The sequence below is a fragment of the Anguilla rostrata genome, chromosome 18, assembly GCF_018555375.3.
Source record: "Anguilla rostrata isolate EN2019 chromosome 18, ASM1855537v3, whole genome shotgun sequence".
Classification (NCBI taxonomy): Eukaryota; Metazoa; Chordata; class Actinopteri; order Anguilliformes; family Anguillidae; genus Anguilla; species Anguilla rostrata.
In genome coordinates, this window is record NC_057950.1 from 19,526,266 (window position 1) to 19,549,449 (window position 23,184).

Below are 23,184 nucleotides of genomic sequence, written 5' to 3' on the forward strand. Positions count from 1 at the left end.
AACAATCGCGCGGGGTGGTAGCGCCCGAAACATAGGCTCTGCTTCTCGGGGCCGCTGTCTACATCAATCTACACTGCCACCTTGTGGCATTTTATATATTGACAGCAAATATCTTCATTTTGCATTGTGCTCAACCAAACAGGCTGAAATAATCATTTGGAAATATTTAGACAAAATTCATGTAGATTGTGATGTGATTGCACTGAAATTGAAAATAAACATTTTCTTTCACATAGTTGTACAGTTTTTCACAAATTCTCTGGAATCTGTTCAAATTTGAAATGTAAAGAGTAACTGTAGTTCAGACATATTTGACGAATGCCAGTGCTCAGCCTCATGGCCCCCTCAGCACACTAGCTGGATTGAAGGACGACTTTGTGGTGAAACACTGGGCAGCTGAATGTGCTAAATCTCACAGTACCACCCCAGAACCTTTAAACGGCGTTATTCCATGATTGCACATGGTAGGCTTGTATATGTGGAACATTCTAGACACTGGCCACGGTTTCAGAAATGGTGGGGACAGACCCTGGTTCCTCCTGGTGATGGACCAGGCCCTTGCAGCAGGGGAAGGCTTGCAGGATGTCCCTTCTGCTCTTGTGTACGCAGAAGAAGAGCAGAGGGTCGAGCAGGGGGCTAAGGAGCAGAAGCATGCTGGCCACTGTCTCCAGGGGAAACCCCTCCACACTCACTGAGAGGGACTTCAGCAGCATGTTCAATATGAAGGGAAGGAAAATCACAATGTAGTTCCCCAGGATGAAGGTCAGTGTTCCCAGGATTCTCCTCTTTTCCTGGCTGGGCAGTGTGGTGGAGCAGGAGAGGGCTCTGACTGCATCCAAGCACAGGAACAGGAAGTAGGGGAACGGAAGGAGGCAGACGGAAAGCCACAGGAAGTAGCCGTAAATGGCCAGGGACAGGACTGCCAAGGGGCCGACCCACAGCAGCAGGGAGACCAGGGCAGAGCTTCTGACTGCGTGTCGGCTCCCTAGGCACACAGGACGGGTGACCAGCAGGTACCTCTCCTGGGCGATGCACACCATGAACACAATATTGGTTATGACACTGTAATAAAATACCAGGGATCTGATTTCAGCAGAGATCAAATTTTTCTCTCCGGCCGTGTTAGGTCTGCCAATGAAACTGAAGATGTTAGTAATGAGGAGGTTAATGATGTAAACCGGGGTGACGTGGTCAGTCTTCACCAGGTGATACAGGGTATAAGCCACCAGGCACAGCACAGGACTCCCAATGGCAAAAGTCACCCAGCTGATGACTTGCGCCACGGTGTGGATGGAAGTAATGTTGCTGCTGCTCACCGTGATATTAGAATCCATAAGATTGGCGGTGTTCACAGCATCTCCACCAACAAGGGCTTCTCTGTGTTGAGCAGGATATTAGTTCTGATACTTTTTTCTGACTACTTTTCTGAGTTTAGGTATTCTTCACAATCCAAGGCTTCTGAAATGACATGAACTGTGATGGTTTGTATCATTAAATTGCAGTGACTCATACTCCATGACTTCAAAAGAAATTGAAATATGAGGTCACACCATTTAACTCCTCTGGTGATTCATTTATCCAGTGTCACTGCAAATACTGATAGATCTGTCAGTTTCCAGTTTCACAGAAACAATCAATTTTAAGTTTGTTTTGAATGTAATGGTGCTAATCACAGGCTTCACAAGCTCACCATCACAGGCTCCCACTTACAGTTATCCACAGGTATTGTTTTCATCTTACCTGGAGGGGTTGCTGATATTCACACATCTATTTCAGAGAGACAGCGTGCTGGCAAAGTGTATCAACTCCCAACCTGACTGGATGCACACCTGTCAAACTGCTTGTGGATGAACTGAAATATTTACACAGTGTCAACACTGCTTATCTTGGGCTGAGGGGTGGCTTTCATGCACACTGACATTCGCCGTAGCTGAATAATAAGCCACTTGTTACTTATCTCTTTAACACTGCTGGCATAACACTCTCTCTTATGCTTGGCTGTCATCATTTCCATAGGCAGTACAGGATAATAAGTGATAAACTAGTTCTTGCACACATGCAATAAATCGTGCTCCCACATTGTAGGTGTTTCAGAACAACAGTAGCTCACAATCCAAAATAAGAAAAAATGAAACAAAACAAAATAAAACACTGTTGGAAAAGGATGAAAATGTCCTTGGTGTTCAAGGTGTTCCTTAATCAAATGTTCCACGTGACCTTTGCCCAGAACACAAAGCAAGGAAGCACAGCTACAGTATGCAGTATATTACATACAGGAAACAGAGCTACTGTATGCAGTATATTACATACAGGAAACAGAGCTACTGTATGTAGTACATTACATACAGGAAACAGAGCTACTGTACGCAGTGTATTACATACAGGAAACAGAGCTACGGTATGCAGTATATTACATACAGGAAACAGACCTACTGTATGCAGTATATTACATACAGGAAACAGAGCTACTGTACGCAGTGTATTACATACAGGAAACAGAGCTACTGTATGCAGTATATTACATACAGGAAACAGACCTACTGTATGCCACTCGTTTTTTAAAGCACAATTTATGTGTTATTTGGACTTTAGTAAAGACATGAATGAGAAACATGTTGAGTGATTATTATGGATATGACAAATGTGTCAAGGTTTAGCCAGGATACTTGTTTTGAAACCTTTTCAAATTTTGTAATGGTGCCACATAATGGCACCTGTTATCTTCTGGGCAAAACTGAACGATGCGATTTCATTTAGAAAAAACAGTCATGATATCAAAAATTATGCTTACATGAATACTTGTGATTCAACGTGGACTTGAGGAACTCACACTCAACCATCTGGTCAAGAAGAAGATAGTACAGCAATCATATTACTGGTCAAATAGGTCAAATATACCATACACCCAAAATTCAAATCATTTTATTAATGTGAAATTTTGTTAAATATTGGGACTACATGGTCCTACAGTGTCAGACAGGTGTATGCTAGGACTTTTCAAATCCTAGCCGATATTGAAAACGTGGGAGACCCTGCACACAATGACAAATTTCACAGATATTTTCATCTTCCATTGCTCAGAACGTGCACACTAGACAATCTAGCCAGGACAGAGCATCACACATTTAACTTGCACTTGCACTCTAGGATCACTCTTATCACTTGAATCCTTCCCATTTGTTGCTGTAGCACTTTTACGTTGCACTTGTATTTCCCTACAGCACTTATATTGCGCTTGTATTGTTATCTCAACGTTGTAGCCTGTCGCCATGCCTCCTAGTTTGACTTACCATTACTTTCTGACCAAGCCTATGCTTACTGTATGAACTGGACTTAATATGTTCGTGGGTATGAATAACTGTTACATGATGAGTATTGTACCTTGTCAATCTGTGTTTTGTAGTTGTTCCAATAACCTTCGGTATGCACTTATTACTTTACATTACAGGCATTTAACAGACGCTCTTATCCAGAGCAACTTACACAACTTTAACATTGTATCCATTTATACAGCTAGATATATACTGAAGCAATTCCGGTTAAATACCGTGCTCAAGGGTACAAGGGTACAAGGGCTCAAGGTAGTGTCCTTACCCGGGAATCAAACCTGCGACCTTTCGGTTACAAGCCCAGTTCCTTACCCACTGTGCTACACTCCGTCCGTTATTACATTGCAATTGAAAAATGCATCAGCCAAATAAATGCAATGTAATGTAGATGCTGTATTTTAACATTTATCATAGTATGATTCACTGAGCTCTGTCCATGAGATGCTGTTGATAAAAAGAGGTGTGTCACTTCTATTGTGTAAATATACTAGCTCTACCTGTGCATGTATCTGTGAGCTAGTCAAGTTAATTTATCAATGCATATTACTTCAGCATGTGTCCATATTTGCCAAAGTTCATTTACATATCATTACTTGAGGTGTGTCAATTTTAGACGTTCATTGAACAGTGTGTTAGGCTGATCTCCAAACTACAACCATTAAAGGGAAACTGAAGAAAAAGCTTCTTTTGGTAAGTCCAGGGCAGCTTTCTGAGAATTAATCTGGGTTTGAAAATGAGCTGGGGTTGGTAGATTAGGAGCACATGGAAGAAAAGACCATCTCTATTTGCTGTGTTTTTAAAACTCTTTATATATATATATATATTTATTTTCCCTTGATATTGTAATATATTGATTCAGTATGTGGTAGTAGCTCATTTTATATTTTGTTAAAATTAACTGTAGCAGTACTGAAGACACAGCTAATGCAGAGTACACACAGATTTCATGTGCACTTGTGTTTGTACATGACCACCAGCTCTCTCTCAGTGATCAGCGCAGTTCCTGGGTAAAGGGATGAACATGTATAACTGCCATCAAACCACTTTTTCAACTTCAGGCTTATGATTTAAAGCATACTGATGTGTCTCATATAATTTCACAAGTTGATTATTCATTGTTTTAAATGTCCATGAATAGATATTGCGTATTGTTAACTATTAAGGGGAAGAGTGTTCCAGGAAGTGATTATTAATTTGTTCGTATAATTTTTTTTTTTGTAACACTTTTCTTTTAAAAATCATTTTGCAGGTGGTAAGCAATGCAAGCGCTAGTTCTAGCTCCACCAGACGATGTAGCTACTGTGCGAGCAGGCAACTCTGCCCAATCTCTATCAACCTTATCTATTTCAGCCGATATTGAAAACGCAGCCGTCTGGAAAAAAATGCAGCCGGCAAAAGAGTAACTGTAGTTCAGACATATTTGACGAATGCCAGTGCTCAGCCTCATGGCCCCTCAGCACACTAGCTGGATTGAAGGACGACTTTGTGGTGAAACACTGGGCAGCTGAATGTGCTAAATCTCACAGTACCACCCCAGAACCTTTAAACGGCGTTATTCCATGATTGCACATGGTAGGCTTGTATATGTGGAACATTCTAGACACTGGCCACGGTTTCAGAAATGGTGGGGACAGACCCTGGTTCCTCCTGGTGATGGACCAGGCCCTTGCAACAGGGGAAGGCTTGCAGGATGTCCCTTCTGCTCTTGTGTACGCAGAAGAAGAGCAGAGGGTCGAGCAGGGGGCTAAGGAGCAGAAGCATGCTGGCCACTGTCTCCAGGGGAAACCCCTCCACACTCACTGAGAGGGACTTCAGCAGCATGTTCAATATGAAGGGAAGGAAAATCACAATGTAGTTCCCCAGGATGAAGGTCAGTGTTCCCAGGATTCTCCTCTTTTCCTGGCTGGGCAGTGTGGTGGAGCAGGAGAGGGCTCTGACTGCATCCAAGCACAGGAACAGGAAGTAGGGGAACGGAAGGAGGAGGCAGACGGAAAGCCACAGGAAGTAGCCGTAAATGGCCAGGGACAGGACTGCCAAGGGGCCGACCCACAGCAGCAGGGAGACCAGGGCAGAGCTTCTGACTGCGTGTCGGCTCCCTAGGCACACAGGACGGGTGACCAGCAGGTACCTCTCCTGGGCGATGCACACCATGAACACAATATTGGTTATGACACTGTAATAAAATACCAGGGATCTGATTTCAGCAGAGATCAAATTTTTCTCTCCGGCCGTGTTAGGTCTGCCAATGAAACTGAAGATGTTAGTAATGAGGAGGTTAATGATGTAAACCGGGGTGACGTGGTCAGTCTTCACCAGGTGATACAGGGTATAAGCCACCAGGCACAGCACAGGACTCCCAATGGCAAAAGTCACCCAGCTGATGACTTGCGCCACGGTGTGGATGGAAGTAATGTTGCTGCTGCTCACCGTGATATTAGAATCCATAAGATTGGCGGTGTTCACAGCATCTCCACCAACAAGGGCTTCTCTGTGTTGAGCAGGATATTAGTTCTGATACTTTTTCTGACTACTTTTCTGAGTTTAGGTATTCTTCACAATCCAAGGCTTCTGAAATGACATGAACTGTGATGGTTTGTATCATTAAATTGCAGTGACTCATACTCCATGACTTCAAAAGAAATTGAAATATGAGGTCACACCATTTAACTCCTCTGGTGATTCATTTATCCAGTGTCACTGCAAATACTGATAGATCTGTCAGTTTCCAGTTTCACAGAAACAATCAATTTTAAGTTTGTTTTGAATGTAATTGTGCTAATCACAGGCTTCACAAGCTCACCATCACAGGCTCCCACTTACAGTTATCCACAGGTATTGTTTTCATCTTACCTGGAGGGGTTGCTGATATTCACACATCTATTTCAGAGAGACAGCGTGCTGGCAAAGTGTATCAACTCCCAACCTGACTGGATGCACACCTGTCAAACTGCTTGTGGATGAACTGAAATATTTACACAGTGTCAACACTGCTTATCTTGGGCTGAGGGGTGGCTTTCATGCACACTGACATTCGCCGTAGCTGAATAATAAGCCACTTGTTACTTATCTCTTTAACACTGCTGGCATAACACTCTCTCTTATGCTTGGCTGTCATCATTTCCATAGGCAGTACAGGATAATAAGTGATAAACTAGTTCTTGCACACATGCAATAAATCGTGCTCCCACATTGTAGGTGTTTCAGAACAACAGTAGCTCACAATCCAAAATAAGAAAAAAATGAAACAAAACAAAATAAAACACTGTTGGAAAAGGATGAAAATGTCCTTGGTGTTCAAGGTGTTCCTTAATCAAATGTTCCACGTGACCTTTGCCCAGAACACAAAGCAAGGAAGCACAGCTACAGTATGCAGTATATTACATACAGGAAACAGAGCTACTGTATGCAGTATATTACATACAGGAAACAGAGCTACTGTATGTAGTACATTACATACAGGAAACAGAGCTACTGTACGCAGTGTATTACATACAGGAAACAGAGCTACGGTATGCAGTATATTACATACAGGAAACAGACCTACTGTATGCAGTATATTACATACAGGAAACAGAGCTACTGTACGCAGTGTATTACATACAGGAAACAGAGCTACTGTATGCAGTATATTACATACAGGAAACAGACCTACTGTATGCCACTCGTTTTTTAAAGCACAATTTATGTGTTATTTGGACTTTAGTAAAGACATGAATGAGAAACATGTTGAGTGATTATTATGGATATGACAAATGTGTCAAGGTTTAGCCAGGATACTTGTTTTGAAACCTTTTCAAATTTTGTAATGGTGCCACATAATGGCACCTGTTATCTTTCTGGGCAAAACTGAACGATGCGATTTCATTTAGAAAAAACAGTCATGATATCAAAAATTATGCTTACATGAATACTTGTGATTCAACGTGGACTTGAGGAACTCACACTCAACCATCTGGTCAAGAAGAAGATAGTACAGCAATCATATTACTGGTCAAATAGGTCAAATATACCATACACCCAAAATTCAAATCATTTTATTAATGTGAAATTTTGTTAAATATTGGGACTACATGGTCCTACAGTGTCAGACAGGTGTATGCTAGGACTTTTCAAATCCTAGCCGATATTGAAAACGTGGGAGACCCTGCACACAATGACAAATTTCACAGATATTTTCATCTTCCATTGCTCAGAACGTGCACACTAGACAATCTAGCCAGGACAGAGCATCACACATTTAACTTGCACTTGCACTCTAGGATCACTCTTATCACTTGAATCCTTCCCATTTGTTGCTGTAGCACTTTTACGTTGCACTTGTATTTCCCTACAGCACTTATATTGCGCTTGTATTGTTATCTCAACGTTGTAGCTTGTCGCCATGCCTCCTAGTTTGACTTACCATTACTTTCTGACCAAGCCTATGCTTACTGTATGAACTGGACTTAATATGTTCGTGGGTATGAATAACTGTTACATGATGAGTATTGTACCTTGTCAATCTGTGTTTTGTAGTTGTTCCAATAACCTTCGGTATGCACTTATTACATTACATTACATTACAGGCATTTAACAGACGCTCTTATCCAGAGCAACTTACACAACTTTAACATTGTATCCATTTATACAGCTAGATATATACTGAAGCAATTCCGGTTAAATACCGTGCTCAAGGGTACAAGGGTACAAGGGCTCAAGGTAGTGTCCTTACCCGGGAATCAAACCTGCGACCTTTCGGTTACAAGCCCAGTTCCTTACCCACTGTGCTACACTCCGTCCGTTATTACATTGCAATTGAAAAATGCATCAGCCAAATAAATGCAATGTAATGTAGATGCTGTATTTTAACATTTATCATAGTATGATTCACTGAGCTCTGTCCATGAGATGCTGTTGATAAAAAGAGGTGTGTCACTTCTATTGTGTAAATATACTAGCTCTACCTGTGCATGTATCTGTGAGCTAGTCAAGTTAATTTATCAATGCATATTACTTCAGCATGTGTCCATATTTGCAAAAGTTCATTTACATATCATTACTTGAGGTGTGTCAATTTTAGACGTTCATTGAACAGTGTGTTAGGCTGATCTCCAAACTACAACCATTAAAGGGAAACTGAAGAAAAAGCTTCTTTTGGTAAGTCCAGGGCAGCTTTCTGAGAATTAATCTGGGTTTGAAAATGAGCTGGGGTTGGTAGATTAGGAGCACATGGAAGAAAAGACCATCTCTATTTGCTGTGTTTTTAAAACTCTTTATATATATATATATATATTTATTTTCCCTTGATATTGTAATATATTGATTCAGTATGTGGTAGTAGCTCATTTTATATTTTGTTAAAATTAACTGTAGCAGTACTGAAGACACAGCTAATGCAGAGTACACACAGATTTCATGTGCACTTGTGTTTGTACATGACCACCAGCTCTCTCTCAGTGATCAGCGCAGTTCCTGGGTAAAGGGATGAACATGTATAACTGCCATCAAACCACTTTTTCAACTTCAGGCTTATGATTTAAAGCATACTGATGTGTCTCATATAATTTCACAAGTTGATTATTCATTTTTTTAAATGTCCATGAATAGATATTGCGTATTGTTAACTATTAAGGGGAAGAGTGTTCCAGGAAGTGATTATTAATTTGTTCGTATAATTTTTTTTTTTGTAACACTTTTCTTTTAAAAATCATTTTGCAGGTGGTAAGCAATGCAAGCGCTAGTTCTAGCTCCACCAGACGATGTAGCTACTGTGCGAGCAGGCAACTCTGCCCAATCTCTATCAACCTTATCTATTTCAGCCGATATTGAAAACGCAGCCGTCTGGAAAAAAATGCAGCCGGCAAAAGAGTAACTGTAGTTCAGACATATTTGACGAATGCCAGTGCTCAGCCTCATGGCCCCCTCAGCACACTAGCTGGATTGAAGGACGACTTTGTGGTGAAACACTGGGCAGCTGAATGTGCTAAATCTCACAGTACCACCCCAGAACCTTTAAACGGCGTTATTCCATGATTGCACATGGTAGGCTTGTATATGTGGAACATTCTAGACACTGGCCACGGTTTCAGAAATGGTGGGGACAGACCCTGGTTCCTCCTGGTGATGGACCAGGCCCTTGCAGCAGGGGAAGGCTTGCAGGATGTCCCTTCTGCTCTTGTGTACGCAGAAGAAGAGCAGAGGGTCGAGCAGGGGGCTAAGGAGCAGAAGCATGCTGGCCACTGTCTCCAGGGGAAACCCCTCCACACTCACTGAGAGGGACTTCAGCAGCATGTTCAATATGAAGGGAAGGAAAATCACAATGTAGTTCCCCAGGATGAAGGTCAGTGTTCCCAGGATTCTCCTCTTTTCCTGGCTGGGCAGTGTGGTGGAGCAGGAGAGGGCTCTGACTGCATCCAAGCACAGGAACAGGAAGTAGGGGAACGGAAGGAGGAGGCAGACGGAAAGCCACAGGAAGTAGCCGTAAATGGCCAGGGACAGGACTGCCAAGGGGCCGACCCACAGCAGCAGGGAGACCAGGGCAGAGCTTCTGACTGCGTGTCGGCTCCCTAGGCACACAGGACGGGTGACCAGCAGGTACCTCTCCTGGGCGATGCACACCATGAACACAATATTGGTTATGACACTGTAATAAAATACCAGGGATCTGATTTCAGCAGAGATCAAATTTTTCTCTCCGGCCGTGTTAGGTCTGCCAATGAAACTGAAGATGTTAGTAATGAGGAGGTTAATGATGTAAACCGGGTGACGTGGTCAGTCTTCACCAGGTGATACAGGGTATAAGCCACCAGGCACAGCATAGGACTCCCAATGGCAAAAGTCACCCAGCTGATGACTTGCGCCACGGTGTGGATGGAAGTAATGTTGCTGCTGCTCACCGTGATATTAGAATCCATAAGATTGGCGGTGTTCACAGCATCTCCACCAACAAGGGCTTCTCTGTGTTGAGCAGGATATTAGTTCTGATACTTTTTTCTGACTACTTTTCTGAGTTTAGGTATTCTTCACAATCCAAGGCTTCTGAAATGACATGAACTGTGATGGTTTGTATCATTAAATTGCAGTGACTCATACTCCATGACTTCAAAAGAAATTGAAATATGAGGTCACACCATTTAACTCCTCTGGTGATTCATTTATCCAGTGTCACTGCAAATACTGATAGATCTGTCAGTTTCCAGTTTCACAGAAACAATCAATTTTAAGTTTGTTTTGAATGTAATTGTGCTAATCACAGGCTTCACAAGCTCACCATCACAGGCTCCCACTTACAGTTATCCACAGGTATTGTTTTCATCTTACCTGGAGGGGTTGCTGATATTCACACATCTATTTCAGAGAGACAGCGTGCTGGCAAAGTGTATCAACTCCCAACCTGACTGGATGCACACCTGTCAAACTGCTTGTGGATGAACTGAAATATTTACACAGTGTCAACACTGCTTATCTTGGGCTGAGGGTGGCTTTCATGCACACTGACATTCGCCGTAGCTGAATAATAAGCCACTTGTTACTTATCTCTTTAACACTGCTGGCATAACACTCTCTCTTATGCTTGGCTGTCATCATTTCCATAGGCAGTACAGGATAATAAGTGATAAACTAGTTCTTGCACACATGCAATAAATCGTGCTCCCACATTGTAGGTGTTTCAGAACAACAGTAGCTCACAATCCAAAATAAGAAAAAAATGAAACAAAACAAAATAAACACTGTTGGAAAAGGATGAAAATGTCCTTGGTGTTCAAGGTGTTCCTTAATCAAATGTTCCACGTGACCTTGCCCAGAACACAAAGCAAGGAAGCACAGCTACAGTATGCAGTATATTACATACAGGAAACAGAGCTACTGTATGCAGTATATTACATACAGGAAACAGAGCTACTGTATGTAGTACATTACATACAGGAAACAGAGCTACTGTACGCAGTGTATTACATACAGGAAACAGAGCTACGGTATGCAGTATATTACATACAGGAAACAGACCTACTGTATGCAGTATATTACATACAGGAAACAGAGCTACTGTACGCAGTGTATTACATACAGGAAACAGAGCTACTGTATGCAGTATATTACATACAGGAAACAGACCTACTGTATGCCACTCGTTTTTTAAAGCACAATTTATGTGTTATTTGGACTTTAGTAAAGACATGAATGAGAAACATGTTGAGTGATTATTATGGATATGACAAATGTGTCAAGGTTTAGCCAGGATACTTGTTTTGAAACCTTTTCAAATTTTGTAATGGTGCCACACAATGGCACCTGTTATCTTTCTGGGCAAAACTGAACGATGCATTTCATTTAGAAAAAACAGTCATGATATCAAAAATTATGCTTACATGAATACTTGTGATTCAACGTGGACTTGAGGAACTCACACTCAACCATCTGGTCAAGAAGAAGATAGTACAGCAATCATATTACTGGTCAAATAGGTCAAATATACCATACACCCAAAATTCAAATCATTTTATTAATGTGAAATTTTGTTAAATATTGGGACTACATGGTCCTACAGTGTCAGACAGGTGTATGCTAGGACTTTTCAAATCCTAGCCGATATTGAAAACGTGGGAGACCCTGCACACAATGACAAATTTCACAGATATTTTCATCTTCCATTGCTCAGAACGTGCACACTAGACAATCTAGCCAGGACAGAGCATCACACATTTAACTTGCACTTGCACTCTAGGATCACTCTTATCACTTGAATCCTTCCCATTTTTGCTGTAGCACTTTTACGTTGCACTTGTATTTCCCTACAGCATTATATTGCGCTTGTATTGTTATCTCAACGTTGTAGCTTGTCGCCATGCCTCCTAGTTTGACTTACCATTACTTTCTGACCAAGCCTATGCTTACTGTATGAACTGGACTTAATATGTTCGTGGGTATGAATAACTGTTACATGATGAGTATTGTACCTTGTCAATCTGTGTTTTGTAGTTGTTCCAATAACCTTCGGTATGCACTTATTACATTACATTACATTACAGGCATTTAACAGACGCCTCTTATCCAGAGCAACTTACACAACTTTAACATTGTATCCATTTATACAGCTAGATATATACTGAAGCAATTCCGGTTAAATACCGTGCTCAAGGGTACAAGGGTACAAGGGCTCAAGGTAGTGTCCTTACCCGGAATCAAACCTGCGACCTTTCGGTTACAAGCCCAGTTCCTTACCCACTGTGCTACACTCCGTCCGTTATTACATTGCAATTGAAAAATGCATCAGCCAAATAAATGCAATGTAATGTAGATGCTGTATTTTAACATTTATCATAGTATGATTCACTGAGCTCTGTCCATGAGATGCGTTGATAAAAAGAGGTGTGTCACTTCTATTGTGTAAATATACTAGCTCTACCTGTGCATGTATCTGTGAGCTAGTCAAGTTAATTTATCAATGCATATTACTTCAGCATGTGTCCATATTTGCAAAAGTTCATTTACATATCATTACTTGAGGTGTGTCAATTTTAGACGTTCATTGAACAGTGTGTTAGGCTGATCTCCAAACTACAACCATTAAAGGGAAAACTGAAGAAAAAGCTTCTTTGGTAAGTCCAGGGCAGCTTTCTGAGAATTAATCTGGGTTTGAAAATGAGCTGGGGTTGGTAGATTAGGAGCACATGGAAGAAAAGACCATCTCTATTTGCTGTGTTTTTAAAACTCTTTATATATATATATATATTTATTTTCCCTTGATATTGTAATATATTGATTCAGTATGTGGTAGTAGCTCATTTTATATTTTGTTAAAATTAACTGTACAGTACTGAAGACACAGCTAATGCAGAGTACACACAGATTTCATGTGCACTTGTGTTTGTACATGACCACCAGCTCTCTCTCAGTGATCAGCGCAGTTCCTGGGTAAAGGGATGAACATGTATAACTGCCATCAAACCACTTTTTCAACTTCAGGCTTATGATTTAAAGCATACTGATGTGTCTCATATAATTTCACAAGTTGATTATTCATTGTTTTAAATGTCCATGAATAGATATTGCGTATTGTTAACTATTAAGGGGAAGAGTGTTCCAGGAAGTGATTATTAATTTGTTCGTATAATTTTTTTTTTTGTAACACTTTTCTTTTAAAAATCATTTTGCAGGTGGTAAGCAATGCAAGCGCTAGTTCTAGCTCCACCAGACGATGTAGCTACTGTGCGAGCAGGCAACTCTGCCCAATCTCTATCAACCTTATCTATTTCAGCCGATATTGAAAACGCAGCCGTCCGGAAAAAAATGCAGCCGGCTAACGCTTTCAAAGTTCAATAGCTCCCAGACAATAGGGCCTAGGACCATCAAACCACTGCTAGAGTGTTCACAGACAGCGGCCCCGAGAAGCAGAGCCTATGCTTCGGGCGCTACCACCCCGCGCGATTTTACACGAATATTTCCAACCCTGACTTTAAGCCGCCGATCGGAAAAAAATGCAGCCGGCTAACGCTTTCAAAGTTTAATAGCTCCCAGACAATAGGGCCTAGGACCATCAAACCACTGCTAGAGTGTTCACAGACAGCGGCCCCGAGAAGCAGAGCCTATGCTTCGGTCGCTACCACCCCGCGCGATTTTACACGAATATTTCCAACCGTGACTTTAAGCCGCCGATCGGAAAAAAATGCAGCCGGCTAACGCTTTCAAAGTTCAATAGCTCCCAGACAATAGGGCCTAGGACCATCAAACCACTGCTAGAGTGTTCACAAACAGCGGCCCCGAGAAGCAGAGCCTATGCTTCGGGCGCAACCACCCCATGCGATTTTACACAAATATTTCCAACCGTGACTTTAAGCCGCCGATCGGAAAAAAATGCAGCCGGCTAACGCTTTCAAGGATCAATAGCTCCCAGACAATAGGGCCTAGGACCATCAAACCACTGCTAGAGTGTTCACAGACAACGGCCCCGAGAGGCAGAGCCTATGCTTCGGGCGCTCCCACAACGCCCGATTATACACGAATATTTCTAACCGTGACTTTAAGTCGCGGATCGGAAAGAAATGCAGCCGGCTAACGCTTTCAAGGATCAATAGCTCCCAGACAATAGGGCCTAGGACCATCAAACCACTGCTAGAGTGTTCACAGACAGCGGCCCCGAGAAGCAGAGCCTATGCTTTGGGCGCTACACCCCCGCAGCAGAGCTCATGCTGGCGTACACACCACGCGATTTACACAATATTCAACCGACTTTAAGCGCGCCGACGTAAAACAGCAGGGCTAACGCTTCAGTCCATAGCAAATAGCAGACTCACACTAGATGTCACACCGCCCGAGAGCGTGGCTCACCGGCTTTACAATATTCACCTGATTACGCCGAAAAATCGCCGACTTAGTCATGCCAGAATAGGCAGCACAACAGCTATGTACGACGCGCCCAGAAGCGAGCATGTGGCGACACCGCGATTTTACCATTCACGATTTACGCGACGAAAAATGCAGGCTACGTATCAGCTCCAGACAGGGCTAGACATCAACACGTGAGTCAGACAGGCCAAGCAAGCAGTGCGCTACCACCGCGATTACAATCCACGATTAGCCCGACCGAAAAATCCTACTCATGTCAATGCTCAACATAGCCTGAACTGACAGCGCGAGAACCATTCGGGCTACCACCCGCTTCACATTCAACATTAGCGCCGGAAAAACGCACCTTTCAGTCAATCCAATAGGGCTGACAAACACTCGAGTGTTCACAGACAGCGCCCCGAAACCATGTCGGCGCTACCACCGCGCGATTACACAATTTCCAACCCTGACTTTAGCCGCCGACCGAAAAAATCAGCCGCTACGCTTTCAGTCAATGCTCCCAGACAATAGGGCTAGGACCATCAACCACTGCTAGAGTGTACAGACAGCGCCCCGAAAGCAAGCCAGTTCGGGCTACCACCGCGCGATTTTACACATATTCACTGCTTTAGCCGCCGACGAAAAAAATCACGCTACCTTCAAGTTCATAGTCCCAGAAAAGGGCCTAGCCATCAAACCACTGCTAGAGTGTTCACAGACACGCCGAAGCGAGCCTAGTTCGGGCGCTACACCGGATTACACAATATTTCCAACCTGACTTTAAGCGCCGACGAAAAATGCAGCGGCTACCTTTCAGTTCAATAGCTCCCAGACAATAGGCCTAGCATCACCATGCTAAGTGTTCAAACAGCGCCCGGAGCAGAGCCATGTTCGGGCGCTACCACCCGGCGTTTTACACAATATTTCCACCCTGACTTAAGCCGCCGACGAAAAATGCACCGCTAGCTTCAATTCATGCTCCCAACAATAGGCCTAGACCATCAACCACGCTAATTTCACAGACGCGGCCCCGAAAGCAAGCCTATGTTCGGCGCTACCCCCCGCGTTTTACCAATATTTCCACCTGACTTTAAGCGCGACCGAAAAAAATGCACCGCTAGCTTTCAAGTTCATCTCCAGCAATAGGGCCTAGACCATCAACCACTGCTAGAGTGTCACAGACAGCGCCCCAAACAAGCATGTTCGGGCGCTCCACCCGCGCGTTTACCAATATTTCCACCTGACTTTAACGCGCCGAAAAATGCAGCGCTACTTCATGTCATAGCTCCAACAATAGCCTAGGCCATCAAACCACTGCTATGTTCACAGAACGCCCGAAGCAGCCATGTTCGGGCGCTACCACCCGGCGTTTTACAGATATTCCACCTGACTTTAAGCCCGACCGAAAATGCAGCGCTAACGCTTTCATGTCATAGTCCCAGACAATAGGCCTAGGACCATCAACCACTGCTAGAGTGTTCACAGACCGCCCGAAGCAAGCAGTTCGGCGCTACCACCCCGCGCGATTTTACACAATATTTCCAACCGACTTTAAGCCGCCACCGGAAAAATGCAGCCGGCAACGCTTTCAAGTTCATAGCTCCCAGAAATAGGGCCAGGCCATCAACACTGCTAGAGTGTTCACAGACAGCGCCCCGAAGCAACCAGTGGGGCTACACCCGCGTTACACGATTTTCACCGACTTAGCCCGCGGAAAAAAATCGCCCTACGTTAAGTTCATAGCTCCAGTAGCGACACAAACCCTGCTAAGGTCCAACACGCCCACAAACCACTGCTAGAGTGTTCACAGACAGCGCCCAGAAGAGCCATGTTGGCTACCCGCGATTTACAATTTTCACTGACTTGCCGACGAAATGCACGTAAGCTTCAAGTTCATACTCCCGATAGCTAGCCATCAAACCACGCTAATGTCACAGAAGGGCCCCAGCGAGCTAGCTTGGCGCTACACCGGCGTTTACGAATATTCACCTCTTTAACACGAAAATGCAGGTACCTTCAAGTCATAGCTCCCAACAAGGGCTGGACATCAACCATGCAGGTGTTCCGACAGGCCCCGAAGCAGCACCGGGTACACCCCGTTACACGAATTCAACTGACTTTAGCCGCCGAAAAGCGCGTACGCTAGTAATCTCCCAGACATAGGCAGACACAAACCTGCTGGTGTTCCGCAGCGCCCGACAGGCTGTTGGGCTCACCCGCGTTACCATTTCACGCTTAACCCGCCGGAAAATGCAGCGCACTTCAAGTTCATAGCTCCAACAATGGCTGACCATAACATGTGATTTCACGACGCGAAAGAGAGCTATGTTGGGTCACCCGCGATTCACATATTCCAACTATTTAGCGACCGAAAAAGCACTACTTTCAAGTTCAAGCCCCAGCATGGCTCATCAAACCACTGCTAGAGTGTTCACAGACAGCGGCCCCGAGAAGCAGAGCCTATGCTTCGGGCGCTACCACCCCGCGCGTTTTTACACGAATATTTCCAACCCTGACTTTAAGCCGCCGATCGGAAAAAATGCAGCCGGCTAACGCTTTCAATGTTCAATAGCTCCCAGACAATAGGGCCTAGGACCATCAAACCACTGCTAGAGTGTTCACAGACAGCGGCCCCGAGAAGCAGAGCCTATGTTTCGGGCGCTACCACCCCGCGCGATTTTACACGAATATTTCCAACCTGACTTTATGCGCGATCGGAAAAAAATGCAGCCGGCTAACGCTTTCAAGTTCAATAGCTCCCAGACAATAGGGCCTAGGACCATCAAACCACTGCTAGTGTGTTCACAGACAGCGGCCCCGAGAAGCAGAGCCTATGCTTGGGCGCTACACCGCGCGATTTTACACTAATATTTCCAACCCTGACTTTAAGCCGCCGATCGAAAAAAATGCAGCCGGCTAACGCTTTCAATGTTCAATAGCTCCCAGACAATAGGGCCTAGGACCATCAAACCACTGCTAGAGTGTTCACAGACAGCGGCCCCGAGAAGCAGAGCCTATGCTTCGGGCGCTACCACCCGCGCGATTTTACACGAATATTTCCAACCCTGACTTTAAGCCGCCGACCGGAAAAAAATGCAGCCGGCTAACGCTTTCAATGTTCAATAGCTCCCAGACAATAGGGCCTAGGACCATCAAACCACTGCTAGAGTGTTCACAGACAGCGGCCCCGAGAAGCAGAGCCAATGTTTCGGGCGCTACCACCCCGCGCGATTTTACACGAATATTTCCAAACCTGACTTTAAGCCGCCGATCGGAAAAAAATGCAGCCGGCTAACGCTTTCAAAGTTCAATAGCTCCCAGATAATAGGGCCTAGGACCATCAAAGCACTGCTAGAGTGTTCACAGACAGCGGCCCCGAGAAGCAGAGCCTATGTTTCGGGCGCTACCACCCCGCGCGATTTTACACGAATATTTCCAACCCTGACTTTAAGCCGCCGACCGGAAAAAAATGCAGCCGGCTAACGCTTTCAATGTTCAATAGCTCCCAGACAATAAGGCCTAGGACCATCAAACCACTGCTAGAGTGTTCACAGACAGCGGCCCCGAAAAGCAATGCCTATGCTTCGGGCGCTACCACCCCGCGCGATTTTACACGAATATTTCCAACCCTGACTTTAAGCCGCCGACCGGAAAAAAATACAGCCGGCTAACGCTTTCAATGTTCAATAGCTCCCAGACAATAGGGCCTAGGACCATCAAACCACTGCTAGAGTGTTCACAGACAGCGGCCCCGAGAAGCAGAGCCAATGTTTCGGGCGCTACCACCCCCGCGATTTTACACGAATATTTCCAACCCTGACTTTAAGCCGCCGACCGGAAAAAAATGCAGCCGGCTAACGCTTTCAATGTTCAATAGCTCCCAGACAATAGGGCCTAGGACCATCAAACCACTGCTAGAGTGTTCACAGACAGTGGCCCCGATAAGCAGAGCCTATGCTTCGGGCGCTACCAGCCCGCGCGATTTTACACGAATATCTCCAACCCTGACTTTAAGCCGCCGACCGGAAAAAAATGCAGCCGGCTAACGCTTTCAATGTTCAATAGCTCCCAGACAATACTGCCCTACAAAGCCTAACTGCAGTAACTACGCAAAGGGTAAAACTGAGAAAAATGGCTTTAAAGTATTTTAACTGGCCAGCCAAATGTGTTATAGGTATATCAGTGATATTGCACTAATTGTACATGTATTCATGAGGTAAATTTTATGCCCAAAAACCATGATGGCTGATTTGACCTTTAACCCCAAAAATGTAGTTACTGCACTTTGCCTTTGCATTGCCTTAAATGGTTCTAAGAGCAATGCAAAAGCAAAGTGCAGTAACTACAATGTTCTCAGCTTTTATATTGTGTTGTCAGTGAACAAAAACTATTTTGACACTGATTTTGTTATAATTGTATTTAACAGTAGGCTATTTAACAACTCTACTTATGGATTTGTGCATGTTTAATTAAGTCTGGACAAATTGAGAATTTTAGACGTTTAGTCTTAATATGATTTCATTTCACTTTTTTACTTATTCACCTATCTAGATAATTATTTTCCTATCAATTAAACTTTGCATCATCATCTTCAATTTCATCATCGTTGTCATCACCACCACTGTTGTTGCCTTGATGACAATCACATTAATAATTTTCATTATCCTTGTCTTTACTATTTAACACAATGAATAAATACAAGTCTACACTGAATCACAGTACAATGTGTTCATTATATTACATGTTTTAAACAGCGGCGTGTTTTGGTGGACCGCAAAACTTTCCTTTAAACTAATTGATCTCAAACTGTTTTAATTAATTTTCAGTGATTAACAAGCATGCAAACGATCTGACTAATCAATTGGAAAGTGACAGACAGCTTCTTCGCATTGTGTTAGGGAGATTAAAAGATAAATGCGATTTAGAAAAATCCGTTTTAATCACTAAGCAGTGGCAGAAACTTCCCTGATTTTCCTTGAGTATCAATACAATTAATCCACAAAATAGGCTACTCAATACTATCATATATAGCCAGCTCTCCCCAAATAGGCAGTTTTAGCGAGTAGCCTAGGCCTTATAGCCTACATTTATTTTCATTTGCAGTACGAAATTGTGCACATTTTTAATCTATATTATTTGCGGATACATGCGCTTCTTTCTCCGCACTCGTATTCCTACAATGCGTAGGCTAGATTGTAAACAATCTTTAAGTGCATGACATGGCATCGGCGATGATGTGAAGTTACAGATGATAATGTTACAGCTACAGGGAGCAGGTAAGATAACGCTAGCTAACTAAACATCGCCTGTCAGTCAGCATATATAGCGAGGCTGACAGGTGTTTTATAATGTGATTGCTAGTTTCTCAACGCTTAATGTCATCGTTACTTAGCCTACCTGGGTATTTTCTTTTCAACACCAGTTCCACTATCCTCTTTCCCCTGGATAGTGCCATCTTAAACAGCTTTGTTGTGTGAGGTTAGATGGGTGAAATCGGCTGGTGGTAGAATCCCAAAGCAGTCGCGTGAGGTAACTTAGATGGGTAGATCGTAAAATCGGCCGGTAGAATCCCAAAGCAGACCGCAGTAACTTCACTTACTGCGGTCTGCCATGGTTTTGAGTCGGGTTTTGTAGTTACTGCAATTTTTATACCGTTTTTTCTCTAAAACTTTGTCACAAGATAAAACAGATATCAAGAAGTTCATTTTTAGTTATAACTCAATTTCGACCAAAATGTAGTTACTGCGGTTAGCCTTTGGACGGCAGTATAGGCTTATGTCCAAAATGTGAAAAAAATACAATAAATTAAAAAATGCAATTCATTAATTCCAATGCATGGGAAATCATCTTTATTGAACAACCCCGGTGAAATAAATGAGCAACAATGTGTTTGAAGACTTTTTTGGAAGAAATATATGTCAGTGGAAAATCAGAAAAATACATAAGGCTATAGGCTTCTGTCCAAAATGTGAAAATAATGCAATAAATTAAAAAATGCAATTAATTGATTTGGATCAATGGAAAATCATCTTTATTGAACAACCACGGTGAAATAAATGAGCAACAATGTGTTTGAAGACTTTTTTGGAAGAAATATATGTCAGTGGAAAATCAGAAAAATACATAAGGCTATAGGCTTATGTCCAAAATGTGAAAATAATGCTAAATTTTTAAAAATGCAATTCATTAATTCCAATGCATGGGAAATCACCTTTATTGAACAACCACAACGAAATAAATGAGCAACAATGTGTTTGAAGACTTTTTTGGAAGAAATATGTCAGTGGAAAATCAGAAAAATACATAAGGCTATAGGCTTATGTCCAAAATGTGAAAATAATGCAATAAATTAAAAAATGCAATTAATTGATTCCAACGCATGAGAAATCACCTTTATTGAACAACCACAGTGAAATAAATGAGCAACAATGTGTTTGAAGACTTTTTTGGAAGAAATATATGTCAGTGGAAAATCAGAAAAATACATAAGGCTATAGGCTTATGTCCAAAATGTGAAAATAATGCAATAAATGTAAAAATGCAATTAATTGATTTGGATCAATAGGAAATCATCTTTATTGAACAACCCGGTGAAATAAATGAGCAACAATGTGTTTGAAGACTTTTTTGGAAGAAATATATGTCAGTGGAAAATCAGAAAAATACATAAGGCTATAGGCTTATGTCCAAAATGTGAAAATAATGCTAAATTTTAAAAATGCAATTCATTAATTCCAATGCATGGGAAATCATCTTTATTGAACAACCCCGGTGAAATAAATGAGCAACAATGTGTTTGAAGACTTTTTTGGAATAAATATATGTCAGTGGAAAATCAGAAAAATACATAAGGCTATAGGCTTATGTCCAAAATGTGAAAATAATGCAATAAATGTAAAAATGCAATTAATGGATTCCAACGCATGATAAATCACCTTTATTGAACAACCCCGGTGAAATAAATGAGCAACAATGTGTTTGAAGACTTTTTTGGTAGAAATATATGTCAGTGGAAAATCAGAAAAATACATAAGGCTATAGGCTTATGTCCAAAATGTGAAAATAATGCTAAATTTTTAAAAATGCAATTCATTAATTCCAATGCATGGGAAATCATCTTTATTGAACAACCCCAGTGAAATAAATGAGCAACAATGTGTTTGAAGACTTTTCTGGAAAAATCGTGTCAGTGGAAAATCAGAAAAATACATAAGGCTATAGGCTTATGTCCAAAATGTGAAAATAATGCAAAAAAGTAAAAATGCAATTAATTGATTTGGATCAATGGAAAATCATCTTTATTGAACAACCCCGGTGAAATAAATGAGCAACAATGTGTTTGAAGACTTTTTGGACGAAATATATGTCAGTGGAAAATCAGAAAAATACATAAGGCCATATAGGCTTATGTCCAAAATGTGAAAATAATGCAATAAATTAAAAAATGCAATTCATTAATTCCAATGCATGGGAAATCACTTTATTGAACAACCCAGTGAAATAAATGAGCAACAATGTGTTTGAAGACTTTTTGGAAAGAAATATATGTCATGGAAAATCAGAAAATACATAAGGTATAGGCTTATGTCCAAAATGTGAAAATAATGCAATAAATTAAAATGCAATTAATTGATTTGGATCAATGGAAAATCTCTTTATTGAACAACCCCGTGAAATAAATGAGCAACAATGTGTTTGAAGACTTTTTGGAAGAAATATATGTCAGTGGAAAATCAAAAAATACATAAGGCTATAGGCTTATGTCCAAAATGTGAAAATAATGCAATAAATGTAAAATGCAATTAATTGATTTGGATCAATAGGAAATCATCTTTATTGAACAACCCGTGAAATAAATGAGCAACAATTGTTTGAAGACTTTTTTGGAAGAAATATATGTCAGTGGAAAATCAGAAAAATACATAAGGCTATAGGCTTATGTCCAAAATGTGAAAATAATGCTAAATTTTAAAAATGCAATTCATTAATTCCAATGCATGGGAAATCATCTTTATTGAACAACCCGGTGAAATAAATGAGCAACAATGTGTTTGAAGACTTTTTGGAAGGGAAAAATATGTCAGTGGAAAATCAGAAAAAAACATTAAGGCTATAGGCTTATGTCCAAAAATGTGAAATAATGCAAAAATTAAAAAAAAGCAATTTTATTAATTATCATGGGGAAAATCTTTTTATTGAAAAACCCGGGAAATAAATGAGAAACAAGTGTTTTAAGCCCTTTTGGAAAAAAAGGTCAGTGGGGAAAAAAGAAAAAAATAAAGGTATAGGTTATGTCCAAAATGTGAAAATAAGCAAAAAAAAAAAAAAGCAAATTTAATATGGGCAAAGGAAATATCTTATTTAAAACCGGGGAAATAAAAGAGAACAATGTGTTTGAAGATTTTTTTGGGGAAATATATGTCAGTGGAAAATCAGAAAAAAAATAAGGCTTAGGTTATGTCCAAAAATGGGGAAAATAATGCTAAATTAAAAATGATATTATTAAGATGGAAAATTTATTGACAACCCCCGTGAAAAAAAATGGCCG

The 23,184-nt window shown here is 41.8% G+C and overlaps 2 protein-coding genes across 2 annotated transcripts; both read right to left on the reverse strand.

Annotated features, from left to right (window-relative positions):
• Positions 1-60: 60 nt before the first annotated feature.
• On the reverse strand, positions 61-1,552 carry LOC135245242 (ovarian cancer G-protein coupled receptor 1-like). The gene has a single exon (XM_064318159.1). The coding sequence runs from the start codon at positions 1,332-1,334 to the stop codon at positions 489-491; it is 846 nt and encodes a 281-aa protein (XP_064174229.1). The 5' UTR covers positions 1,335-1,552; the 3' UTR covers positions 61-488.
• Positions 1,553-4,925: 3,373 nt separating this feature from the next.
• Positions 4,926-5,774, reverse strand: LOC135245243 (ovarian cancer G-protein coupled receptor 1-like). The gene has a single exon (XM_064318160.1). It carries the CDS (start codon positions 5,772-5,774, stop codon positions 4,926-4,928), a length of 849 nt encoding a protein of 282 aa, XP_064174230.1.
• Positions 5,775-23,184: the final 17,410 nt, after the last annotated feature.